This window comes from Macrobrachium nipponense, chromosome 3, assembly GCF_015104395.2.
Source record: "Macrobrachium nipponense isolate FS-2020 chromosome 3, ASM1510439v2, whole genome shotgun sequence".
Classification (NCBI taxonomy): Eukaryota; Metazoa; Arthropoda; class Malacostraca; order Decapoda; family Palaemonidae; genus Macrobrachium; species Macrobrachium nipponense.
This window is the reverse complement of record NC_087202.1, coordinates 81,001,695-81,027,840: the sequence shown is the minus strand read 5'-3', so window position 1 is coordinate 81,027,840 and position 26,146 is coordinate 81,001,695. Positions and strand designations below refer to the sequence as shown.

Sequence of the window (26,146 nt, the reverse complement as noted above, 5' to 3'; positions counted from 1 at the left end):
ACATCTGGAACTGAGAAGTTTGACAGCGAGGCACATTTACTGCATATTGGTGCTGCTGTTCAGCGAATCTGGTTGCTTTCAGTAGTTGGAGATGATCAGGAATTAATTGTGAATGTGAAAGATGTTAAAATATAATTTATGAAAAAGTGACAAATGAGACCAATGATGGTCCAAATCATACCTACTATACTACTGTTAGGGAATAGAAACCTACCATCACAGACCACTCTGTCTAAGAGATAAATCTCTGGCAGAAGCAGACATCCACATCGAGGAACAGTATATATTGTAATAAAGGGAGTGCAAATGACTTAAAACAGGTTGCATTGATTTTATTAGTTATAAATATGTGACGTCTCAAAAGTTAGATGTGAGTCAAAGGTTACACTAGAATAATTAAAGCTTCAGACTCGTTCAGCAAAGCGGAATTTCAGAAAACATGACGTATTTATAAATATGCATATTTACGAGGTGGATAGTATCTTTCCTTAGAACTCATTACTTTAGAAAGTTCTTTTAAAACTTCCACATACTGAAGTTTTCTAAGCTTCCACATGATTCCAATGTTCATGTTGACACCATAACCATCTTGTGCTAGAGTGAGGTTTGTCTGGTATGGACTGAGAATCTATCCTCGAGTTGGTAGAGGTTCAACTATCAGAGGCAGTGGTTAAGTGTTGTGGAATGCTGGCTTTTGCATTGACCCAAGTTAGAGCTTTAAAAATTTCTATGTTTAGGCATTTCTCTTCTCAAGGGTTGTTAAATCCAGACTGAACCTTATTTAAAGGTATAATGAGTTTGATAATTTTATGTCTTATAAGGGCAATTAGTGCATTCAATTGGATTAAGCCTATCAGAGACAATATTAATAATTTTAAGTAATGAGGAGTGAACACTTATGTCAAAAGCACCCTTTTCCCCATTTGGTCAAATTAACACATGTAACCTCATCCTGAGTTATTACCTTATTGGGGGTATGTAATTATTCATTGTGAAAGGATTAGCGGACGTACTTAGCTGCTATATTTCAGGAAGCCATCAGAGTTTTAGGGCAACTTTGTAAGTTATCTCTTGGTGTAGATTACTCCAGATGACCAGAGGTTTCCTATTTCTTTTGTTGGTGAATGTAAGCAGCCAAGAAATGAAAGGTTTCATCACAATCCCAGAAGTTACGGATGACTTTGCGGTATGGTCCATGGTTCTGGTGAGCTCAAAGTGAGTTCTCATAGTAATGCCATTGCTAGTGCTGGTAGAGAATCTACTTATCAATTCTGTCAACACCAATGGTCAAGCTCCTCAGTGGTGTGGTCAGTATGGTGTTGGCGTGCCACCTCGGTGGCCATGAGTTCAATTCTCGGGCATTCCATTGAGGAGTGAGAGATGTGTATTTCTAGTGATAGTTCACTCTAGACGTGGTTCGGATGTCTCACAAAGCCGTTGGTCCCGTTGCTGAATAACCACTGGTTCCGTGCAACGGAAAAACACCATACAAACAAACAAACTACACCAATGGTCAGGGTGTATGTCATGGTCCCACACAGGGGTTTTTTCCAGCACATTTGTAAACAACGTGGTTAGGTGTCTGTTTCTCAAGCATCAGGAAATTTCTTGGCAGCAGCCTTTATGGTTTTGGCAGCAGCCTTTATGGTTAAAGGCCCAAGTTGGCTTTGGCTGTAGGCTTGTCTGAAGACAAAGACAACTAGATGTCTTTCAAGGTGGAGTTCCTAGGTCTCTGCTACATCCTTTGGGCCAGGCCCTTTTCTACAACAGTAACTTTACCTGGCTTGGAGTCATTAGGGCATGAGGAACTTGACCTCTTTGAGGTTCCAGTAAAGAATTTAGAATTGTTGGAATTCTGATGTGCAGGTTCTGTATATGGTGATTTGTGATTTTTGGGGAGCTTGTGGGTAGTACACTTTGATTTTAGCCAAAAGGCTGAGAAGCGATGGGGGAACCGTGTTGGTACAGTATTCAGTGTCAAGTATTAGAAGTATGTATACTACTATACTTTTTTTGTGCATTTGTACTTGTTAATCCTTCATTGGCTCTGCAGGGTTTTGGCACAGTAACCTTACCTGCTGAAGGGGGCCACCTTCCAAAGAGACCTCAGCTATATTCATGATGAGGATATCATACCTGAATGACAATCCTCCGAAGGCAGCAGTAATAGTTGTATTGAATACACTGGGTAAACAAACGCTTGTTTCGTACAAAGTATCTTGTTACTAAGTAGACATTAAAGGGTTGGCTGATTGCCAATTTTCCCACTATAATCAAACATGGAAATCGGCTATATAATGGATAAGAGCCTCAGTGGCGTAGTCGGTATGGTGTTGGCGTACCACCTCAGTGGCCGCAACTTCGATTCTTGGGCTTTCCACCGAGTTGTGAGAGATGTGTATTTCTGTTGATAGAAGTTTGCTCTTGATGGGGTTCGGAAGTCACGTAAAGCCATTGGTCCTGTTGCTGAATAACCACTGGTTCCATGCAATGTAAAAACACCATACAAACTATATATAATGGATAGGCAAGGTTCATTTGAAAAATATAAATACTTAAGATTTATTTTTTAAATATTTATTTCTCCATTGTATAATTTGCCATCCCTACCTCCCCACATTCAAAGACAGATGTAGACTGAATGGCTGAGTATACCTGGTTGGGGAAGTAGACGGATAGAAGACCAATATTTTTAGACAACAAGTGTTTTTGTTTTTTGTTTCAATCTGTTGAACGACCGCTAATACAGAAGTAAAAGCTATGCAATGGAGAGGTAAGTAAAATAATAAATTTTGAGTATTTATATTTTTTTTTCAGTCTTATCAAGCAATCATTCAGCTGTAGGATTCTACGCCCGGCAGACTAACTCAAAATTCCCGGCGGTACTACCATCATTAGTGCAGGTAACTAGTTACCAACCACCTTCGGTAAACGGGTGTCAACACACCTCTTCACTTGTATTTCTGCCGGCTCCCGAGTACCATCAGTAGGTCTGTGGGCTTTCTTTGTCATCTTGGAGGGTTGTTTGCCTGTTCATGGATTATTGGTGACGTACAAAGGTCTCGTTATTTTGTTTAGACTGTAATACCCAGAATTGACGTTATTTGCAAAGTGTTGAATCATTCAGGTATGTATCCCACTTCTAGCTTGAGCCCTATTAATAATAATAATTGACAGTTTGCCAAGTGTCTCAATAGGTGCTTCTTTTAGGCCCTTCATTTTCTCTCCTATGGATAAGTTCAGTAACGTTAAAAAGGAAAAGGGAAAGGAAGGAGTACGTATAGGAGAGAATGATTTAAAGAAGGGGAAGTTCACATGAAAGTATTTTCCTGCCTTAGAGGCAAGAAAGTAAGCAGGTGATGGACTACCTGGAATGTTGTGTAGGTCAGATTTTACACAAGTATTCAAAGGATGACCTCTCCCAATTGGTTTCCTCATCAACAAAACAAGGGATGAGCAGGCTTGTAGAATTTTGGGGACCTACCCTCCTAGGATAGAAAGATCAGCAGATAGGTGGGAGAGAGATAACAATCAGTGGCGGAAAGGAGCTGCAGAGATTCAGCTGTGTTAAGGGGAGTATTTACCTGAGTGAGGAGGGAACCAAGCACATATTTCACAGGGCAATGATCAAGTACAATCCTTAAGAAAAACTGTTGTAGCCCCTACAGACTGGGAAACACCATATATTTTTGTGGATTGTGGCATTCTGCACTTCAAACATGTGCTACATTGGTTTATTGTGGTCATGTTCATTTGACATGTTGTTTGTTAATAAATAATGCAAATGAACCAATCCTTGAAAGAACAGATAGTTGATGAATCATAAGTCAAACATGTTTTATGGGATTCTTAAATTTTAACCAAAGTGAATGTCAACCCTTGTAACCAATTACTTTTGAAGATATTATCAAAATCCTCAATATTTAAACTGGATAACATTTAAGTTTATCTAATATCTGGCTGTTTAGTAGACTTGCGCTTAACATATCAGTGGCTACTTGCGCTTAACATATCAGTGGCGTACGACTCCTTCCAACATCCTACGTTTGGCTAGGAAGTGAGCCTAGGTGGTCCGAACATCCAGTCAGTTCCAGGAGTTTCTTATGCTCCCTCCAAGAGTAAGTCTTCCCTACATGAAGGCTAAGGTTTGTTTCGTATATGAACAAATGATAATTTTTACATTAATTTTTCATAACTAACAAACCTTCGGTATTCACATACATGGCCCTCCTCAATCCACTTCTCATTCTTTCCTGGGCTGAAAGGAAACTGGTATGATGATGCATAATTGGGGTAAGGTAGGTCTGGCACCATCCTCGTACTCCTCTATTGGCGGACTCCCATTGTCATCAATTCCTAGTTTTATTTTTAACCGGACTTCAGCTGACACTAAAGAATTTATCCCTACGTAAAACTGAAGGTTTGTTAGTTATGAAAAATACAAATTGACTTAAAATGTCATATTTATATTTTTTTTGCCTTTTGATCTTAATTTCATGATCTAATTCATTCCAATCCAAAGCAAGCATAGCAAAGGACCCATCAACAAACCACCCTCCTGATTGAGTTTCAGTTATGAACTTGGAGCAACTTAAAGTCCCATGGAACACAAGAAGCAGCATAGAGGAAGTAGGGTTAAGAGAAGGAAGTGAGGCTGTGGTACCAAAGCCAAATCCTAACTCTGATGTTTAACGGTAGCTCAAGGAATTGAGTGAGCAAACAATGAAATAGATCCAAATGTTACAAGCATTGAGATCCACACCATTATTAAAACAAAATCTTTTGAAAGAGCTGACCTTTCACCCATGTAGCTTGACATTCCTGATTTACAAAATTCTAGTAATTGTAAGTCTCCATGTGAAAAGGTGCCTTTTTCATTACACCAAGTAATGAACCCTGCCCATTCTCCCTGATAAAATAATATCTGCACAGGGTTGCAATAGCTGCTGAACTATCTTCTGAAAAGCCACTATCTCAGGCTACACTGGGTAATCTCCATGTTTCATGTTTGAAAATAAAGTGCTTCTTGATGGTTGTGAAATCTGTGGCATGTACCTGCTTCAAAAGGCCCCCAAAGTGAAAAAGAACCCTGAGAAAGTCCAAGATGAGAGAGAGCAGCAGCTGAAACCACTCATACTGTGGCAAACAAGGAAGCAATGAGAATCATCCAGGCTTTCACCTGATGAAATTACTGAACGGGGGATTGATGTAAATTTTGAGGGCATCCACAATTTGGACCCTTATGTGTGATAGCCAAGTGTGCAGTTTGACTGCAGAGGACAGTAGTGTTACAGTAGTCTGATATTCGTGGATGCGGCTAGTAGATCCAGCAAAGGTGTCCCTTGCACCTAACAGGGGACCTTGCAGATGTCTCAAGACGACAGCTATTGCAGACAACCCCCAAGTTCAATTATAAGTCTCCTTAATGCTCCTAAACACCTGAAGACAAGCCCCGATGACAAGAGAAGCCTACAGACGGGACAATAGACCTTTTGTTTTTTTCCATACCAGCAGATGGTGACTTGTGCTGAAACCGACTTCCTACAGCAACGAAAGAGCTGCAGCATAGCTGTGAGGCAAGTTGATGGTGAATGAGTAGGGGTGACCTCTCTTACTGCTGTAAGAACACTAAGGCATTGCAAGTGTGGTTTTCTGACAATGACTGGAGGAAGATCCAAGTCAGTAGGGAGACTGGTTTAAGAGTAGACTTGGAAAAAAGAATGAAATGAGGTCAACACACCCACGTTAAAGATTGTGGATGAGAACTTCTTGCTGAACTTGCATATGTAATCCTCGGAAATACTTCAGGGGTCTTGATATAAGAAATTCAGGCTTTCCAGCCAAATAATATGCACTTCCAGCCAATAGGTGCTGAACAGTGAAAAGGGAGAATTGGAGTGGTTGGACAACCTCAACATAAATGGAGTACAAGGATCTAAATGCAGAACTAGAAAACCACCTGGCTGTATTAAAAAAAACAAAAGTTTGAGGTGTGGGAAAGCAGGATTGAAGAAAGAAAGCAAGAATGGAGGTCAAAGGCTGAAAAGGTGGATGAAGCTGTGGGTCAAAGTTTGCTGTGAACTTTAGTATGTAATGTCGTCACTGCATCTCATGGGGGGTTAAAAAATGTAATTAAACAAATTAACCATTGTGTCTTTTATTGATAACTACTATATAACTGGCTAGTGTTTTTTTTTCTTTTTACTTTCTTTTTTACAAAACTTTACAACTGCACAATGCTCGTGTGCGCCTCGTTTAGGAACGTGACTTTCAGTAGTTTTGTCATCATTTGCTGGACCATTCTTACTAAATTTTGAAGAAATTAATATTGCAAATACAAAGTCTGTCAATGAAGTAGCTGAATTGAGTATCTGCACTTATTTAAAGTGCATAAATAATGCAGTTAAATTCCATGACAAGCAAATTTACAAAGCCCTCTTATCATTTATGTAGAAAAAAGTGAACTTGACATTTTGTAAACGAACCGAGCTTTGCAATGCCCTTTATGAAATTTTATATAAAACATATATACAGTGCAATATACTCTCCCATAAAATGGAAGAGATCATTTTCTTGACTTCCAAATTAAAACTAATCCAGCTACATTAAAAACAAAATTTATAAATTCCTGTTAGCAATCTTTGCAAGAGGGCAAAACTTCATTCGCAGTCCTCCGCTAATGTTTTAATAACCCTTAAATCTGACCCTGACACCATTTACCTACGCCCAGCTACATTTGAAAATTTGCAAGCCTTTTACTTTTACTTTGTTTTAAAATTAAATATGATTTTAGAATTCCCAAAAACTCAATTCAGCTTAACAGAATTTGGAATAAATCTGCAATTTTACTGGTTTCTTTTCAATTTTTGTTTTCATCACTGTATGGACTCCTCTCAAAATAGAGGGCAAAATAATCATTCACACTGATACCATCACAGAAATACAAATAAAATTTGTCTATGCCTAGCTATCTATTCTGGAGTGAAAAAAATATACAATTATGAAATAATGACATTAAACAAAAAGCTTACACAATTCACATTTTCACTATGACTTCACATATACACTGGGTATTGCAGGATTCCCTGGTGAATGAGTGGAAAGATATCAGCTAGAGAAAGCATGAGGCTACCAGCTAAGATTGCAGCACTTATTTATACAAAACAGCTCAAAAGTTTTGTATGGCAGCTTAGGTAAAATTTGAATTTTGTTATCTCTGGTAGCTTTTGCATCCCCTAGAGCAAAAAACAAAAAAATATAATTTTGCAACACGATAACCTTCCAGACAGGGAAGCCCAAGACCTATAAATCTCTCCAACTTGGGACTTTTCATGACATACATACAGAGGATTGAAACCTGAGTTACACTATCTGCCTTATTACAGGAGATGGCCTTCAGTTTAGGTATCGTGGCCCCTCATTGCTCTTCATTTAAGAAAAAATGCAGCTAGCAAAGGAAACTAAACAGGATCTTCCAGCTACGATACAAATGCCGTGACTGACGAAGCTGTCGTAATCTTCATATGTGTAGCTTTTAATTTTTTTTTTTATAACTGTCACCTCACTCACAAGTGTCCATTTCACTGAGGATTATCCTTATTATACTTAAGGAAGAAGTGTTCAATTTGTACATAGACTTTGCACGTTTCTGGGTGTGGCTCCACCCAAAAGTATGTGATAGCAGCCTTCTGCATTTTCAGATTCAGCTTTCATGGTGGAATGACTCCTTATATGGGTTACTTGTAGTCACCTATGGAATAAAAAAAAATCCTAGGGTTTTATTTGGAAAAAAAAAAAGCAATAATATTGTACACTACTGTGAAATTGAAATTGTGAGTATAATTTAATTTTAATTTTGAGTTTTGATCAATACTCACTGTGGAGGGTTCAAAACTGTAGTAGTGGAAGTGATGCAAAATTTGTGTTATGGCGATGTGGATTCACGAGGACCAGGTGGGCCAGGTGGTCCAGTCTGTGGAGAAGCACGGCCACTTACTGGTACATTTGGAGGCATGTGTGGCGGTGGTATACCTGGCCCCACATGGCTTGTGGGGGGAGGACCACTAGACTGCGGAGGGATGGAATCATGAGTTGTTGAGTGGACTGGCACATAGTACGGGGCTGCAGTGCCATTGACGCCTTCTGGATAGTTGCCCATGAAGTACTCTTTGTTGACGCAATTCCTCAGGGCTTCTGGGATTCGTCCAATGATGGCTCGTCTGATCTCACTAGCAGCCATCTCCCTTAGTTCATTACTTGAAGCATCAGAGTAATAGGCGGCATGTGGTGTGCATATCAAATTTGGTGCATCTTTGAGAGGACCTGAAAATCAATAATATAAAAATTAATTCTATGCTGTGAAGGAGTGAAGGACTGCACCTATTTTCTACTTAAAACAGCTTTTTCTTACATAAGAATGTTAGCCTGCAGACAAAACATTACAAGAAAAAATATCCAACCCATTGACCTACAACCAACCTCCCAAAAGGGGAAATGATAAACTAAATTTTCTACAGATACCAGTAAAAGAGGTTTATATGTAACAAATGACAAAATACCTTCCAATAAGTTCAAGCAAGCTTAATGTAATACTCTATCACAAAATAGTGATATATTAGTTAAAAGTTTACTCCAATTATGCAACTGTACCTATTCAATTTACAAGCACCATGACTGAATTCCAAACTAATTTAACAACTGAAAATTTGGTCCTTCAGTAACAAGCAGGTCACAAATTTCTACCTGGTCCAAATTACCACAGGGTTCAAGTTAGCATCCTGCTTTAATGAAGAAAAAATATCCAAATTTGGTAGGCACACAAGTTCTTCAATAAATCTGGTACTACAGGTTGGCCCCATTGTTTCAGACCAGCTGCATTCCTTTCCTCTGCATTATATTTTTTATACACTCCCTCCCTACTTGGTTATCCAACTTCCACTTTAGCTGACTCCACTTTCATTTCTAATGCAAGAACACTCCCTTGGTTGAGTTACAAATTGGTTGTCAGTTAAACACACGGATGTTAAAAAATTAAAATTAAGCAGTTACATAAGAACTCTGCTGGACATCTATAAACTGTGGGTGTTGAAATATAATCTTAGCCTCTTACTCTTCTTACAAAATTTTGCCAAAACTATAGAAATGTAATTAACAATTTTCCATTAAATTTATTTTTAAGTTAGCCTGATGCACATGTACACTGTAATTTAGTGAGGTATAGATATGTGTTTTCTATATTGACAATTCTGTACATGTCATGAAACTATTACTTGAGAACACATATAGAATACCTTAAATTACAATCAGAGTCTGAACAAGAGCAAAATGAAAAAAAAAAATTCAAGTTAAATGTACTAGTTTCTATTTCATCAGTTGCAGAAAATTAACATTTTGGTTATAATGATGGTTTTGAACTGATGAGTTACATATTAAAGAAAATATGGTTCTTGTGAATACTTCCAGTATTTGCAATACCCGTGAATGGTTTATCTGAACAAATACTGAATGATGAAAACAAGAATAGCTTTTTACTGTACCTGTGAACGGATTATAAGGTTCATTCTCGTGCACATCAAGGGCTGCTGCTCTGATTCTTCCTTCCTTTAATGCTGACGCCAAAGCATTCTCATCAACCAAAGCTCCTCGAGCTGTATTAACCAAAAATGCTCCAGGCCTCATCTGCAATAAAGAAGATTAAAACATCATTGACAGGAATATGAACATATGCAAATTTTTAAAATAAGCAATTTCTGACATACACATTCATATGTAAACATTTTACCTATATGAATGAACCTTAACAGACTAACTTGGGATCACAGACTAACTTGGGATCTGCTTGAATGAAAGTTTTACCACAAGCTCATTTACCATAAATTTAGTAGTTTGAAGAAACTAAGTCATACCTCTACACACTCCTAAGATTTGTTCCCAAATAGAAGGTGAAAATTTTGAACAAGGTAAGGTTCTTATAATTTCTATACTGTAATATTTTGGCAAATACAGAAGAGATGTCAAGTAAATACTGTCTGCATTATAACCACAGCCCTTTTCATCAACTTCCTAATCTACAGGAAAACCTTCTATTTATATGATTTTCATTTCCTTCTTTAAATGAGCATATTTAACTACAGCAATAAAAAAATCAATCGTGACATAGCAGATAACCATTTTCCCTGTGCATAACCTTTTCTACCATCCCCTGTTTTAACATCATGGCAGTGATACTTTATACTTCTATAATCAAATCAATAGTCATAATTTTCCTCCTGTAATGAAGAGGCTAATATTGATTTCAACTTAGCTACAGACTACTATGATAAAATTAAATGTTTTAATGCTTTAAAGTAAGCACTTCTTTAACAAAAGGAAAAATTTATATTCAGTGATTGACAATCTGAAGCTCTGGCAACTTAACCTTCCCTCACATCTCCATTTCTATTAGCTCATCCATTTCATGATTGAATTTCGCCTTTCTACATAATTCCTCAAACTAATACCATCATACTTCCCTGATCCTAAAGTAAATTTTATCTAACCTTGTGCAGCTGCTCCCCACACCCCCACCCTCAGTTGCTGTTACTATGTACTACATGATACTATATCTCTCTCTCCAGATGTTAATGGAGTGATGAAAAATATCTGACATCCCCATGAGGATTCAAATTAAATCAAGTATTCAAAGTGAAGACTAGTTTTATAGAACTGCCTATCATACAATATAGTACATGAAAACACCAATAAGTAATACAACCTTTCTACATGACAATTAATACAACTATGAAACTTCATGAAAAGACAGCACCATTACCTGTTTGATGGTAAAATCATTTATCAAATGATTATTATGTTCATTTAGGGAGCAATGCAATGACACACAATCGCTCCGGTATAACAGATCCTGAAAAAGGAAAGAATTCTCGTGTTACATTCAAGAATCTTAAAACTGGAATAGTTACTCAGTCATGCTTAACAGCCTTTGTACAGATTTTTTTTTTTTTTAAAGTTAAGAGAACGCCAATATACTTTAAATTTTTCAAGACTCACGGACTCAACCAAGAAAAATCTCCTTCATATCCTGTTTAATTCATATACTGTAAAATATCTGTGGAAAATGTACTTATCCTAATTAAATAGTAGGTACAATGCTTCCATCAGTTTAAAAGAACAATAGAAGACAAAACTTCAACATGTTATAATTCATATGCCTTGTAAAGTCAGTTTTTTAATAGGTATAAAATTGAATGATGAAATCAACACAAATATTGTTTGCTTCCTTTTGAAAGAGGACCAACAACAGTGAGTCTGAATTAAATAACCTATATAATCATCACATCTTATTTTTTATACATTAACAAAATAGCAATCAACTCAATTTTATTTACACATCCACATTTCCTAATGAAACAAAGCTCACCTGTAGTGTATATACCCTCGAGAGACCCAGACTTTTCTCAATGCCATCTGATAAGTAAGGGTCATAAAATGTGACGTTGAACCCAAAGGCTTTTGCTCTTAATGCAACTGCAGACCCAATACGACCTGAAATAAAAGATTTAAATCTGTAATGCATTTTAAACCTTTAACAAACAAAAACCAAATACACAAAATGAAATGATCATGGACAATGTACTGCAACTAAAATAATTTCAAGCAAAATTACGAGAATCAATGAAGTCACATGTAAACTTCCCCGCAATCATCAAAGGCACCAAATACCTTACCTAAAATAAAATGGTTGTGGACAATAATAAAACAAAACTGATTTCAAGCAAATCTAAATGAACTTTCTGAAATTCATCAAAGCCCCTCTACAACACAAATCACATGCTAGGTGTGAGCAGTGGCTCACACTCATAGCCTCACAAAAGTTTATTTTAAAATTATGATTAGCAAGAACATGGTTTAATACTGAATGAAACAATGTGAGAGAGGATATACCCACAAAGTTACTTTGACTAGAACGACTTGGAGTACAATATTAATATTTACTTGATAACGACTAGATTCTCCTAAGCCATTTTAACACAATAGTACTGTGTAACATTTTAGAAGGAACCCCTAGAATTTTTATACACGAATACTTGGTAACTTTTTAAAAGTTATTCTAAAGTAAATAGCGCAACTAACTTAAGTACCCTTGAAGAGATGGAAACTTTTATGCCTTGATCAAATTTTGCCTAAAAAAAATAAATATCCTAAATGACCAAACTAATTAAATAATAGGAAATCACAGTACATTATGCCAAACAAGTATTTTTTAGCCATGTGCAACTGAATTAGATGGTTTAGTTTTCCAAGTTATTTTTTTTTTTTTTTACTAATGGTTATTTTAGTTTCAAGTTGGAAATGGGTGTTGCACCTCAGTGGTTTTTATTTAGAAATTCTTGATTTTTAAGTTTCATATTGTAATTTTGAGAATGACTTATTCTGTTGGTGTATTTGCAGTTGTAAAGTTAGTGTCATTTACTAATTAATTATTCACTAGTGTTGACTGGGGTAACCCACTTGACACTACTGAATAAAATTAAATGATCCAATCTATAACTGCAAACACATCAACAGAATCTTTACAACTGCAAATACATTTACAGAGTAAGTCACAATGAAATTTACAATATGAAACTATATTTGTGCACAACAGTACTTTGATTACACTCTTAGTTCACTAAGCAAGAACTTCTTAATAAAATAGCTGAGATGCAACACCTATTTCTAAGTTGAAACTTCGATATCCATTTGAAAAACCAGAAAATACATTTAAAACTAAACCATCTAATTTAGTTGGACACAACAAAAAACTACATGTATGGTTTGCAATGATTATGAGCATCAAATTCATCCATGAACCAACACAACTTATAAAAAAATATGAGAGCTTGTAACAAAATAAACTTTAGGTGAAGTGGATTACATCAACAGCTCAAAAAGGATCCATTACATACCTAACCCAACAATACCAAGAGTATCATCACGTATCCGAGCACATCCCTGAGCAGCTTCTCGAACCTGGTCACAAAAAAAATAAGTAAAGATTTAAAAAGTCATCCAAACTAATTAGTATATAAGCAGAAAAACCAATCAGTACAAAAAATAACAGTACAAAAAATAACAATTTCAAATACAGTATTAACAAATGGACATGCTGCATAATATTTTACAAGAGTAAATAAAATGACCAAGAGACTGAAAACTAAGTACATTTATGCTTTTTCGTATGAAATCACAATACGTATAAAGGTTTTTAGCTCTCCTCAAAATGTTAAAAGATACACTTATTGAAAAGCATGAATGAAAACCCCCAATTCTTATAAAAAATTGCACGCAATTACAGCATTTATTAGACCCTTCCACCTGGGGTTAACTTGAAAGCACAGATTATCAAAGCTTTTCCTTTGCACTTAAGCTTCTATGTGAAATACAGTGATCATGTGTTGTAACACAAAGCTCAGTACACTTCACATTTTCTCCAGGTGTAACAACTGGAAATAATCCTATCATGTTTGAACCCTATGTATGCAACTCATGTTCACTGTTGTTCACAAGTTCAGCATCACACCTCCCACACCTGCTCGGGACCCGTAAACTTCTTCCCCTCGCGAACCATGTTGGCCAACCAGTATGTGCGACGGTAAAGATTTAAAATCAGACACATGGTAGTATCTGCAACCTCCTCAACGCCATACCCTGGTACGTTGCACACGGCAATGCCCAATTCTCCTGCCGCCTGTCAAATAAGAAATGAACATTTAATTTTTTTGAGCTCTTGTGCAACTCAAACTCAAATCACAATATAAATTACATGTAAATGATACTGATTAGTTAAAAAAAAAAAAAAGTGTAAACTAATGACAAATGATGATGGTGGGAATTCAATTTTTAACTGTACTCTAAGACAATGGTACTGTATACTACACTTTCAAAGATTAACTCTAGTCTTTTAATGGGCTCCAAAAAAACATGATTAACTTTTAATTTATAGGAATGCATCATTCATATTTCAATGTGCAACACAACAAATGTTTCACTATATATGGTAGCATCTTGTGATCATTTCAATCATAAAAAAATGCATTTATCAGGGTTCCCACATCATTATAGATCACAAAATCTTCCAAGTAAAGAATATATGCTAATTAATTTTCTGTCCTCGCTTGTTTTCAAATTCATAAAAAACAATGCTAGCATAAAAAATAAAAAAAAGCCAAGGAGCCAATCACTAAAGAAAGATTCCAACTATGCCAAACCTCTCTTATTGGAAAGACTCCAGCAATCAACTTAAGAGTTATCAACTTTGAAGGAAAAAAGTTTTTAACTTTGGGAAGCTTTCTGGCAAACTTTTGTCAAATTCCCAAAACTCAGGACAACGAGTCTGCATCAACTTTAAATTCAACAAAAGTTTAAAATGACCTCGGGATTCCAGCTATGCGATAATGCTTTACTTTCTTTTGCCTCTTCTTTCACTCTAACTTTTAATAGGGTATCGCTCTAAATAAGATGAAGTAAAAACGACAATAATAGTTAGTTCAAAAGCATCTTTTTCTTTCTTTTCCCCTCTTAAATGAAAATACAACTATCCCTTCTTCTTCTTTTCCTCCTCCTCCTCCTCCTCCATCTTCCCGCTAAAACTCAAGTTTCATAACTTTCCAAACTTGTGACATTAAAAACTTTTGTTAAGAAAAGTTAACAACGAATATTGAGCATCCATAAGAGCCAACGAAATGAAAGCCATCTAGAATGTCAGGCAGTTGAATTTTCGTTCTTTAGAAAAGTAAAGAAAAAACCTACAAGAAAATGACCGCAGATAGCTGAAACAGTGACACATTTTCACAATACACAATTTATATTTCAAGGAGTATACGAGGCAAGAAAACTTACAACTACACTCAAAATAAAAATAAAAACTGACACATGCACACACCTAAATACCAAGGTATAGATTTTTTTTACTAAAAACTGTAAAATCTACCAATAACATTTCTTCCATATAGAAAAAAAGGGACGGTTTCCTCAAAAGAGAAACCAGTGATTACAAAAGGCTTTATATCATTCCCCAATTATTCTTTTAACAAAGGAAAATACTGTACATATTTTAAAGTAGTACAAAGCAGAGCTGTCCTTACCTTGACATCAACATTGTCAATGCCACTGCCAATTCTTACTATAACTTTAAGTGCCTTGAATTTTTCTAAGTCCTCTTTTGTCAGAGTTATGGTGTGCCACATCAAAGCTCCTACAGCCTCATTTAAAACCTGTGAACGAGAGAGAGTACAAATAAGAAAATTATACAACCAGTGAAAACTACATTAAAAATAATAATAAAAACTAAAAGATTCATGCCCACACATCAGAAGGATTGACTGATTAAGTCCTATTTCTCATGTAATTTTACCATTAAGGTTTTTATATACCAAAGCTCAGATAAATAAAGAAAGTTGGAGTCTACAAGGGTCATCTACAAGTGGAAAAGGGTCAGTAAAATCAGCAACCCCACCAAAGGATTAAACTGGGAAGATGGTCAGAACTGAAAGATTGTTAGTGTCAATATGCTTCAAAGGCACTCTCTCTAAATTAACATCTTGATTATTAACTGATATTAACTTGTAAGAAGTCTCCAAAATAAAAAACATTTTTATATTTAGCTTACTTTACTACTAATTTCGATGAAGACTTGTAACAAACCTCAAAAAGTGTACTACTTAACTGTCATTTCTAACAAATGAAATATATAATGATAATGAAGCTGTGAAATAATTATTTACAATGATTAAAAAATAAACTAGTGTGTATATACATATATCGAATTGAAAAGGAAACTCATGAATTGACAACACATTATAAAAAAAGAGAGAGAAAAATATAGAACATAATCTCCCACCTTTTCGTGTATCTCTGATGTGGACTGGGCATCACAAAAGGCAACAGTTGCCACATCCTTCAGGATGGGCATTTCAACCGCACAGTCCCGCCCATCCAGGAGGGCAACCAGGGGACGGGCATGCATGCCAGGGCCATTTGGGATCGGCGGTCTGACATCCAGCCTGGGTCTTTTGTTTGTCTGAATCATAGGCGAGGGAACTGCTTGTGGCACAGGGAACTGACGATCAGCCCCTAACCCCGGGGGCTTATCCATGCACCCCACTAGGTAAGCAACTACCCAATACTGAAAATGAAAAGTAGGAAGTCAGTGTATAACAATATTTCAAGTGCTATGTTTGTTTGTTTGGTGTTTTTACATTGCATGGAACCAGTGGTTATTCAGCAACGGGACCAATGGCTTTACGTGACTTCCGAACCACGTCGAGAGTGAACTTCTACCACCAGAAATACACATCTCTGACCCCTCAGTGGAATGCCCGAGAATCGAACTCGCGGCCGCCAAGGGGGGCAGGCCAAGACCATACCGATCACGCCACTGAGGTGCTTTCAAAGTGCTATGTAACCATCAGTTCAAAATGTAACTACATATTTATTAAGCAAAATACATTGACCTTAATAAAAAAAAACCAATAAACAAAAACAATAAAGAATAAAGTTCATTATATCATGGGACAGAATGATTTGCACTCACCTAAATTTTGGTTCCTTTTTCTATCAGCGTCTCTCTATCGGAGACGCCAATTGGAGGGGGAGTGGGGGTAATAGACCACGATGTTCACCTGTAAGCAGTAGAATATTACATGAGTTTGCTTGACATTGAGGATTATGAATTACCACTATTACTACACCAAATACCATCACAGGAAACACAGTACAGTACCAAAAAGGATATTGCATAGGCGCTGCCAAAGACAAAGCAAGCAAAATAAACCTATGAACTAAATCCTCTTTGGGAGGAAATTACTATCATTATTATTCAGAAGATGAACCCTATTCATATGGAACAAGACCACCAAAGAGGCCACTGACTTGAAATTCAAACTTCCTAGAAATATTATGGTGTTCACTAAGAACAATTCAGAGGAAGTAAAGTGAAATACAGAAAGAAGAGACATATACCACTTATCAAAAAAGGAAATAAATTAATAGATTAAAGAAGTACTAAAATGCAAGAATAGTATCAAGGTAGTAGTAATGCATTGCATTTTCGCTAACTCGATAAGATTTTAACCAAATAATTAAAGGTTATATGAAGGAAATTAGAATAAAAACTAGAAAAAAATTTGCTATCCAACACACATCCTAATACGATAACTAATTAATTAAACACGCGACTATCATAGTGGTATTTCACGTGTTCTAAAATGCAATGCAATACGTCACTTGTTGCAAAGCGAGAGAGAAGCACCACCTCGCTGTGGTAAACAAAAGGGTGTGGCCTGGGGATAATTCGCGTCACGTCACGGTGCAAAGGAAGGTGAATCGCTGCACACAAAGGCATATATAAATCGCGAGTATTTACTATTAACTGACCGCGTAGAAGAGGAATCCATTCGCCGCTACAAGCACAGACTCTAAAGAAATGTTTAAGACCTTTTAAGCAATCTTGTATGTATACAGACATCAAGCTATATTTACGAGAATATCTACAGAGCATAGCGTCACGCGTTACATATACGGACACGATGCGCCTGGCCACTCGATGACAAAAAACAAACTGTGTAAAACAAAGCTTTTAAAGGCCACTCTATGCGACTTGGTTGAGACCGAAGCCTATCCGATGAGGATATCAGGCTTTAAGTTCTACACAGATGAACAAGAGAAGGAGACAACTGGACTTGGCGCTAATGCTTTCTCTAACCTGCTAAAAATAGTTTGCATACGTATTTATGCTCTCTCTCTCTCTCTCTCTCTCTCTCTCTCTCTCTCTCTCTCTCTCTCTCTCTCTCTCTCAAAATTCAATACAAAGCGTTCTTTTCAGACACAGACCATAGACGTAACCTCCTTAAATTGTTGCCAAACTTGTCCTTAACCCTGAATGTTGTCAACAGTTTTGAAAACGTCAAGGGTTTGGTAACAAAATAAATAAATAAATAAATAAAGATTTATTTTTTATCAAAGCAAAATTTCTCTTTGGAAACATAAAAAAAACTTTAATTTTAAACGATACGTATGACCGTACAAATATAATACAGAAATTACAATTTTTAACAAATTGCTTAAGAGCTCGTTTCCTGTATTTACGTCATATGGATTTCCCTGGTTTTAGGGTATGCACTACAGAAACGGAAATACAGCGTACTATAGGTACTAGCTACGATGTAACTCAATTAGTTTTACGAAGCTGAGTTTCCGAAAGAAATTTCTTTGTTGCATAAAGACACTACCTATTAACTCATAACAAACTTGATAAAAACGTCTCCTTGATGGGAAAGACAAAATTTAATTCAAATGTCTTGTGTCTCTGGAGAGAGAGAGAGAGAGAGAGGAGAGAGAGAGAGAGAGACCTTGTTGTTATGGATGGTTCCAACAAGTGTACGCTGATATATATCTAGGGACCTCGACGAGTACTTTTCCATTTTAATGTTAAGACCCTTTGACGGCGCTCTCTCTCTCTCTCTCTCTCTCTCTCTCTCCTCTCTCTCTCTCCTCAACCTACCCGTACCCATAGTCTAATAACAACTAACTAAGCAAATCATTCACGAGAGAGAGAGAGAGAGAGAGAGAGAGAGAGAGAGAGAGAGAGAGAGAGTTCAAAATTAAGACCAAACTTTCCAGTGAAAACTCTAAACTGAAGATTACGTCTGTGAAAGGAACTTTCTTATGAAAAAAAAAACACGAACACCTTTAATAAACCAGTTTTTTTTTAACTTCCTTGGAAAGGAAACTTCTGCATACGATGAACGACCACCTCGACTGAATATATTTTACCCGAACAGGAATGACAGCCCTCACAAAAAAAAAAACGAGAAATATAGATGTTTGAAGAGCACGAGCCGAGGTGCCAATCACACAGATAAAAGCCAAGACATCTACAGAAATTGGCCTAAACTAATTCAAACAGGCAACAACAAATGACTAACGATAAAACAGGCTGCGTCTTACTGACCTGTGAGAGAGATGGCTGCTGAGAACGACGCCTTCCTCAACCATTCTATACTTCGACATCCACAAATCTGGAAAACGAGAATATAGGTTGTTAGGTTCGGTTGTTTTTCTCACTCTTTCTCTTTTCTCAGAAGGTCAAACAAAAAACTAGAATATCAAAAACTGGTCAAAGAAATGGACGAGATCTAATTATAACAAATTCAAGCTACTGATTTATTTTCAAGAGGAAATATGGACAGACGCATTCTTTTCACACAAGGTCAAGTAAAACTCTAGAATATAAAAAAACTGGTCAAAGAAATGGACGAGATCTAATTATAACAAATTCAAGCTATTGATTTATTTTCAAGAGGAAATATGGACAGACGCATTTCCACTTTCAAAAGACGAGCGTACAGACTCTCTAATCAATCTAGTACGACCTTGAGCGCCCTGAATGGACGACTACTTATAACAATTTCAATCTATCGACTTATTTTCAAGATAAAAATATGGACAGACGCATATTCACTTTCAAAAGACGACCGTACACTCTTTAGTAATCGACACTATATACGTACAACTTTGTGCGCCCCGAATACTTAATAATAAATTGCCAGCATTCAAAAGATAACTATATGCAAAAGGGCAAAGTAGGAGTGAGAAGTGAAAGCTTAAAAAAAAGAAGACCAGGCAAGAGTGAAGGAAAGGAGTCAGGCTTCAGGGAGGGACAAAAAAAAAAATAAAAATAAAAAGAAAAAACTCGAGCACACAACTCCAAAACAAAACTTGTGTCAAAACTGATAGCGTCAAGTTTTCCCTCGCAACTTTTCCTATTAAAACTTCACTTCCTTCCCCTCCCCGCCCCCTTCACCCATCCCCCTCACCACCTCACACTTTCCCCTCCAGCTCGCTCTCTCTCTCTCTCTCTCTCTCTCTCTCTCTCTCTCTCTCTCTCTCTCTCTCTCTCTCTCTCAAGTCGCCAGTGCTAACCAAACTTCTTCGAATGAATAGCCATCTCACCAGTTACTCTCTTAAATAATTAAATTATAATGATGAACTGCGACAAATAGCTGTATATAGTAACTATAATCAACCGAGTACCTATAAAGAAAATGTTAACAGTCAGTAAAAAGCTTCACTAGAGCATAAGCAAGAAAAAGCCACGTTAAGTAAATAAACATTATCAGCGGTTTATAGCAAAACCCGAGTAAGTTAAAATAACACCACCACAGGTTTATCAAAGGCAAAATAAAAGTAAGCACCCGCATGAATGTTCCTTATCTCAAGATAGAAAAAGAGCCTTCAACTACGAAATACTGACAAGCAAAAGCAATTTAAATAAGAAATAAAATACAGCTGAGAGGAATAACAAAAAGCTGAGCGCACGAGAGGAAACTCCAGTCTTAATTACTTGGAAAGAAAGATAGAAGGTTCCATTTACAAAAACTCGGGATCTTAGCTATGAGAGAGAGAGAGAGAGAGAGAGAGAGAGAGAGAGAGAGAGAGAGAGAGATAGTTAATAACTGAAGTCAAACGGATACTATATAACACAATGCCAAGTAGTAGGTAAACTAACTTGGGAAAACCTCCCAAAATTCCACGCAGATCACAGCATATACCAAAGCCCTACAATAATTAAGAACTTTTTGAGTTAATTACTTGAATCCAGGAGATCGTCTGAAATATCCACGAGTCCCGGTAGCGATTGGCCAGATCCTTTTCTCTCTCTCTCTCTCTCTCGAATATTCCCTCACTCCCACAGGAGGAGGGGGAGGGCCCCACCACACCCTTGGCACCAATATTTGGGCTTCCCCTCTTCCCCATCTCGACCCCCACCCCTTATCCCCGAAAACCTCCCTACGTCCAAAGCCCCAGAGAAGAGTCCTCCTCCTCCTCCTCCTCCTCCTCCCCTCAAGCCTCAAACTTTTGCCGAGAATCCAACTCATTTCGACAAACTTTTGTCTTTAAAACTTTCCGCAGGCTATCAACACACGTGACCCAACTGACGGTGAAAACGGCGATGGTGATAATGATAGTTTTATATTATTGGTCATTACCGACGGGGGACGACTTCATGCACAGGAGCAACAAAAAGTTATCTATATCACAGTAGGAAACACAGAAAGTTATTCGGCGCGATTTCTAAACAAGAAAGTTGAAAGAATTAAAAAAAACATTCGGAAATCATCATCATCAGCGGACCCCTCTTCAATGGAAGAACCCTACTCTCTCTCTCTCTCTCTCTCTCTCTCTCTCTCTCTCTCTCTCTCTCTCTCTCTCTCTCTCTCTGGCCCGAAAATCACTACTAGTAAAGTAGGGTCTGTTTTTTCCTACTTCTCAAGAAGTCATGGAATCTCTGTCAGTCATAATAAAGCAAAGTCAAGTCGCACCACTTCCTCCACTAAAAAAAAATAATAAATAAATAAATAAACTTCTATTATCCGACATAAATCTCCTGGACACTACTACTCCTGTAGCTCCAAGCCCAGAAATAAAATTTTACCCAGATAGGCTTACCAACTATAAAGGACGTTCGCATTAACTTTCGATCACAAACACGAGAGAATCGGCATCGACTGGTCTGCAGTTCAGCTCTCTCTCTCTCTCTCTCTCTCTCTCTCTCTCTCTCTCTCTCTCTCTCTCTCTCTCTCTCTTTTTTTACAAACAAGACTTGATAAAATAGTCTTGTTTGACTTTCAAAGCATTTTGGTTTTGAAAACGCCTGAGATCACTTCAGCCTTTTTAATCCTTCGCTTTTGTTATGCTTTCTCAAAAAAATATATATATATTAAAAAAATCTGTAATTAACCTCTGGCTGGATCAATGAATGAGACTTGAAACTTAACCCACGAAAAATTTGTGGTCCTCCGACAAAAGTGACTTCAAGCTTCGAGTCACTCTCAGCATTTAAAAAAAAAAACTACGGAAATGACAAAGCGACTGTACAAGCAACAGATAATATATTAAGACTACCGTGAAAACAAATGAAAATAACAACATAAAGAGCGTTTGAAACATCCAACCATAAATATACGATTGCATGACATCCCAAATTCCTTCGGTAAGCTGCTGTCCGGGTGGACAGATGATCGATTACGCGTGACAGTAAACTGGGGTGATGCGCCGAACAATTACTATGATAAGAGTGAAATTACATAGGTGCATCGAGATAGCCAGCCCTTCCCCGCTTCCCCGTATCTCGAGAGATAAGGACTGTCCAAAGGTCAAGGAAATCACGAGCTCAAACAACGAAAAGAACATCTGGGTTTCTGAGGACAGAGAAATACAAATAATTGTGTACATGCAATCCAGTGTTCTTTTCTTATATATAAAAGTGTCTATATATACACACACACACACAAACAGAGAGAGAGAGAGAGAGAGAGGAGAGAAGACGAGAGAGAGAGAGAGAGAGAGAGAGAGAGAGAGAGAGAGAGAGAGAGAGAGAGAGAGAGACATAATTTTGCCTAGGACTTAGGTTGTAGCTACCCAAGGTGGAAAACAATCAAATAATCGAGGACTTGTAGACGGACATTAAAAAAAAAAAAAAAACAGAAAAGAGAAAACTATTGCCAAAAAGAATTACTACATATGTTTCGCTTTGCTATGGTCAAAATATACGATCTCCAGCTGGGCAAACCTCCTTTATACTTGAATGTTTATGTTTTGTGTACTGTGCTCCCTGCTTGCCATTCCTGTAAACTGCACTGAAACTCGAATACAACTTTTCCCCATTTTCACTACAGGATCAAACCATTTATATATCTAATTCTCTGATCCAAAATGCAACGAGAGATGCTTTTCTCCCCCAAAAAATTTTAAAAACCAACCATTTCAGACTTCCAATTACTTTAAGAGTATATAAATTCGTCCTATTACTTTGAGCTGTCCACTGCTTTCGATTACTTTTTATCATCCCATGTTCTTACAAAAAAAAAAAAAAAAAATCCCTAAGAAAAAAACTATGGCTGAAAGGTTGGTATTAATTTATAAGGGAACTGAGGAGAAAAATTCGATCTTTCATTCAATAGTCTTTGAATCATCTTTCCAACCCGGCGCTCCTCCAGCGGAAGTCTTGACTCATTCAAGGAAGAAAACCTGCTGGTTACTTCATAAATCCATAACAGAATTACCCAACGCTTTATTTAAGTGTAGTAAGTCACGCGTCTATGAATACTTGCGACACCAAATTTATATGAACATGGAGAGAGAGAGAGAGAGAGAGAGAGAGAGAGAATTACTATCTAAGCAGTAACATAAAAAAAACCTACACAGAAGAGCACTGGCGTACCATCCCCTTCTTTCAACCTCCCCCCTACCCCTTGGATGTTAAAATCGGCCCCAATCGATCAAGAGACGGAGACAAAACTCACACACGCACACACACTCCACTCCAAAACTGCCTTGTATTTTTCAGGTCTGGAAGTTAGTGAGGGGAGGGGAGGGTGCGGGGGGAGGGGGAAAAGTTGGAGTCCATTAGACTCCCAACAACTGGAATCTGCGCATAAATATTAAATTCCCTTCTGGTTCACAAGTTGTCCGAAGTCAAACTGGAAGTGCAACAACGATGACCAAACTCTCGAAATCAAAAGTTTCTGTCTAAACTTTTGGACAAATTTTAATTCTCGTCACACGAACGTTTGGTGGCTTTGGCAGACAAGACGGACACGTGACAACAGAGCGGCACAGGACACACACACATAAACACTTGCAGCAACACAACTTATATATATCTGTATCAGGAAGCTGAGAAAGTTGAAAGCGGGGAAGGGGGGGGGGGGGGGAATTGGCTTTTAAAAGGAGGTGGGTTGAGGGGGGAGATACGATTATACTGGAAGATGGACTTCAGCATGATGATGATGATGATGATGATGCAAAATTACATTTAAAACAAAAAACCATATTCGTGCATGTACGGATTATAATAGTGATAATAATAAAAACCTTGCCATTGTGTCTGTTAAATGTAGACAGAAGGGTACTACATATTACAACTACATCGGATTCCAGAACTCAACGAGAGTAACTACTAAAAACAAGAAGAAAAACACGTCGCATCTCGAGTCTTCTCCTCTCAAAACCAAAAGTCCTGCAGCAGTCGTCCTATTAACATATTTTCCAAGAAAGGGCCATTCTGCAAAACTTCTAACACGACTGAACGCCCTAACCCCCCCCCCCCCCCCCCCCCCCCCCCCCCCCCCCCCCCCCCCCCCCCCCACCCCCCATATATCCCCACCCTTCGAGTAGTAACAGCTTTACCCCGCACCTTGAAATAAGAAATTAGCGACTTCGAGCTAAAATGACGCTAAGTAGCTGGCTACCGGCGACGAAAACAAGACCAAATACAGAGAGAGAGAGAGAGAGAGAGAGAGAGAGAGAGAGAGAGAGAGAGAGAGAGAGGGGAAAGGGGGAGACACAGGAGAGGCCCCAAGCCCAAACTTCCATCCGTAAACTCTTGCTGTTACAAACTCGGTAACTTTATTAATCTTTCTTTAACTTTTTCCACGTCGAGACAAACTCCTCGAATAACTTCACAGAATGTGGGGTAGGGATACTAGAATACGGGGAGGGGATGAAGTTAGGGAAGGGGGAGGGAGGGAGGGAGAGAGGCAAGTCTTGAAGAATACGAGGACATGAGAAAGACAAGACAAAAGGTAGGATATTGGGAGGAGGGAAAGGAAGATCAAGCAACTCAAAAAGAAGGCGTGGCTTGGGCGTGTGTTTACGTACATTGGTTTTGTCACAAACAATTAAATCCTAAACGAGAGAGAGAGAGAGAGAGAGAGAGAGAGAGAGAGAGAGAGAGAGAGAGAGAGAGAGTTACAACTCGTAGAGGAAAGCTGCATACGATGAAGACTAGGAAAATATACTTATCTTTGTATAACACAGGTAACAAGGATGCTTAATTTAAAAAGTTATGTTAGACAACAATGACGCTTTCTTGGGTGAACAGACAAATCACACGAATATATACGGAATTAATGTTCCCATTTGGTAAAAAAAATTACACCTTTTAGGTATAAGCACCTGTTCTACACGTAAGACAGTAATCCGTACCCGTATGCATCTAAACATTCGCATGTACGTATATAAATAAACGTTAATATGTTCATTAACCACCAACTTGTCTCTCTCTCTCAAAAAAAATCACATTTTACTTTCGACTCGACCATGGTATAGAAGATTAGGTCAGCCGGGGTTTGGCCAAATCACTTTTCATTCACCATTCCCCAAAACTTGGGAGGTATATGACTAATTCATGCAAATCACCAGTGTGGCATAACAACAACGTGGGAGGCGCAAGTCAAAAAAGAAAAAAAAAAGAAAAAAAAATTCTACACAGCAGCTTTTGCCGACGGAAGGCAAATGCCACCACCACCAGATCATGACGTTCCCTTGGTCAATCCCGCCACAACAAGCCAGCTCGACAGATCGACGACTTTGGCGTGAAATCTAAATGAGATGCAACTTGCATGAAGCATTCTTCAGGTGGAGTCTGGCATCGATTCTCTCTCTCTCTCTCTCTCTCTCTCTCTCTCTCTCTCTCTCTCTCCTCTCTCTCTCTCTCTCTCTCTCTCTCTCTCTTTCGTCCGAGTATCTTCAAATATCGTATCAATCAACCTCCGTCATTCCACCTGCACATCTGCGAGTGGAGTCTGTGAACAATTCTCTCTCTCTCTCTCTCTCTCTCTCTCTCTCTCTCTCTCTCTCTCAGATTCTTCATTCCACCTGTAACAATCCCTTTCACGTAACATCACCTCTACAATCACGCGACTCGAATCAATGACACAATTACAACGGACGACTAAACATCCGCTCAGAATTAGATGCATCAACTTATCTATGCAAAATCGTCGCATTCTCCTCTGACCCCTGACCTAATGGCGCGCTGATGTCGGTTCTAAAGAGTGAGTGAAACTCCTTATAGGGAACAACACTTGCTGTTCAAAACTCTTGATGAACCTGTTCGTTCGCTGGTTGCACTGCATATCCAGTTTTTTTTTTTTTTTATCGGCCAATTGGAAGTTTAGTTTTTTCCTAGCTATAGAAACGACTTGTGCAGTGTCATAAATTTCTTTATAAAAAAAAAAAAAAAAAAAAGAAGTCTTCATTAAATTAAAAAATTTCTCAAATTGTTCGCTGCCTCTATGACAAGCTAAGTCGCGTCAATCACACC

At 37.7% G+C, this 26,146-nt stretch overlaps 1 protein-coding gene across 9 annotated transcripts in view; it reads right to left on the bottom strand.

The window, feature by feature from the left end:
* Window positions 1-6,141: 6,141 nt before the first annotated feature.
* Window positions 6,142-26,146, bottom strand: part of LOC135221846 (C-terminal-binding protein-like) — a 190,361-nt gene continuing 170,356 nt past the window's right edge. For 5 of the 9 annotated variants that reach the window (XM_064259766.1, XM_064259768.1, XM_064259767.1 and 2 more), the window contains 11 exons: window positions 18,989-19,055; window positions 16,571-16,658; window positions 15,878-16,162; window positions 15,123-15,251; window positions 13,559-13,726; window positions 12,945-13,008; window positions 11,417-11,541; window positions 10,811-10,900; window positions 9,537-9,678; window positions 7,878-8,322; window positions 6,142-7,750 (listed from right to left, as the gene is read on the bottom strand). In XM_064259766.1, coding sequence (XP_064115836.1) covers window positions 7,925-8,322; window positions 9,537-9,678; window positions 10,811-10,900; window positions 11,417-11,541; window positions 12,945-13,008; window positions 13,559-13,726; window positions 15,123-15,251; window positions 15,878-16,132 — 1,371 coding nt within the window. In that variant the 5' untranslated portion in view covers window positions 16,133-16,162; window positions 16,571-16,658; window positions 18,989-19,055 and the 3' untranslated portion in view covers window positions 6,142-7,750; window positions 7,878-7,924. The remainder of the gene's footprint in view (window positions 7,751-7,877; window positions 8,323-9,536; window positions 9,679-10,810; window positions 10,901-11,416; window positions 11,542-12,944; window positions 13,009-13,558; window positions 13,727-15,122; window positions 15,252-15,877; window positions 16,163-16,570; window positions 16,659-18,988; window positions 19,056-26,146) is intronic. The other 4 variants (XM_064259772.1, XM_064259770.1, XM_064259774.1 and 1 more) reach the window with 3 other exon arrangements.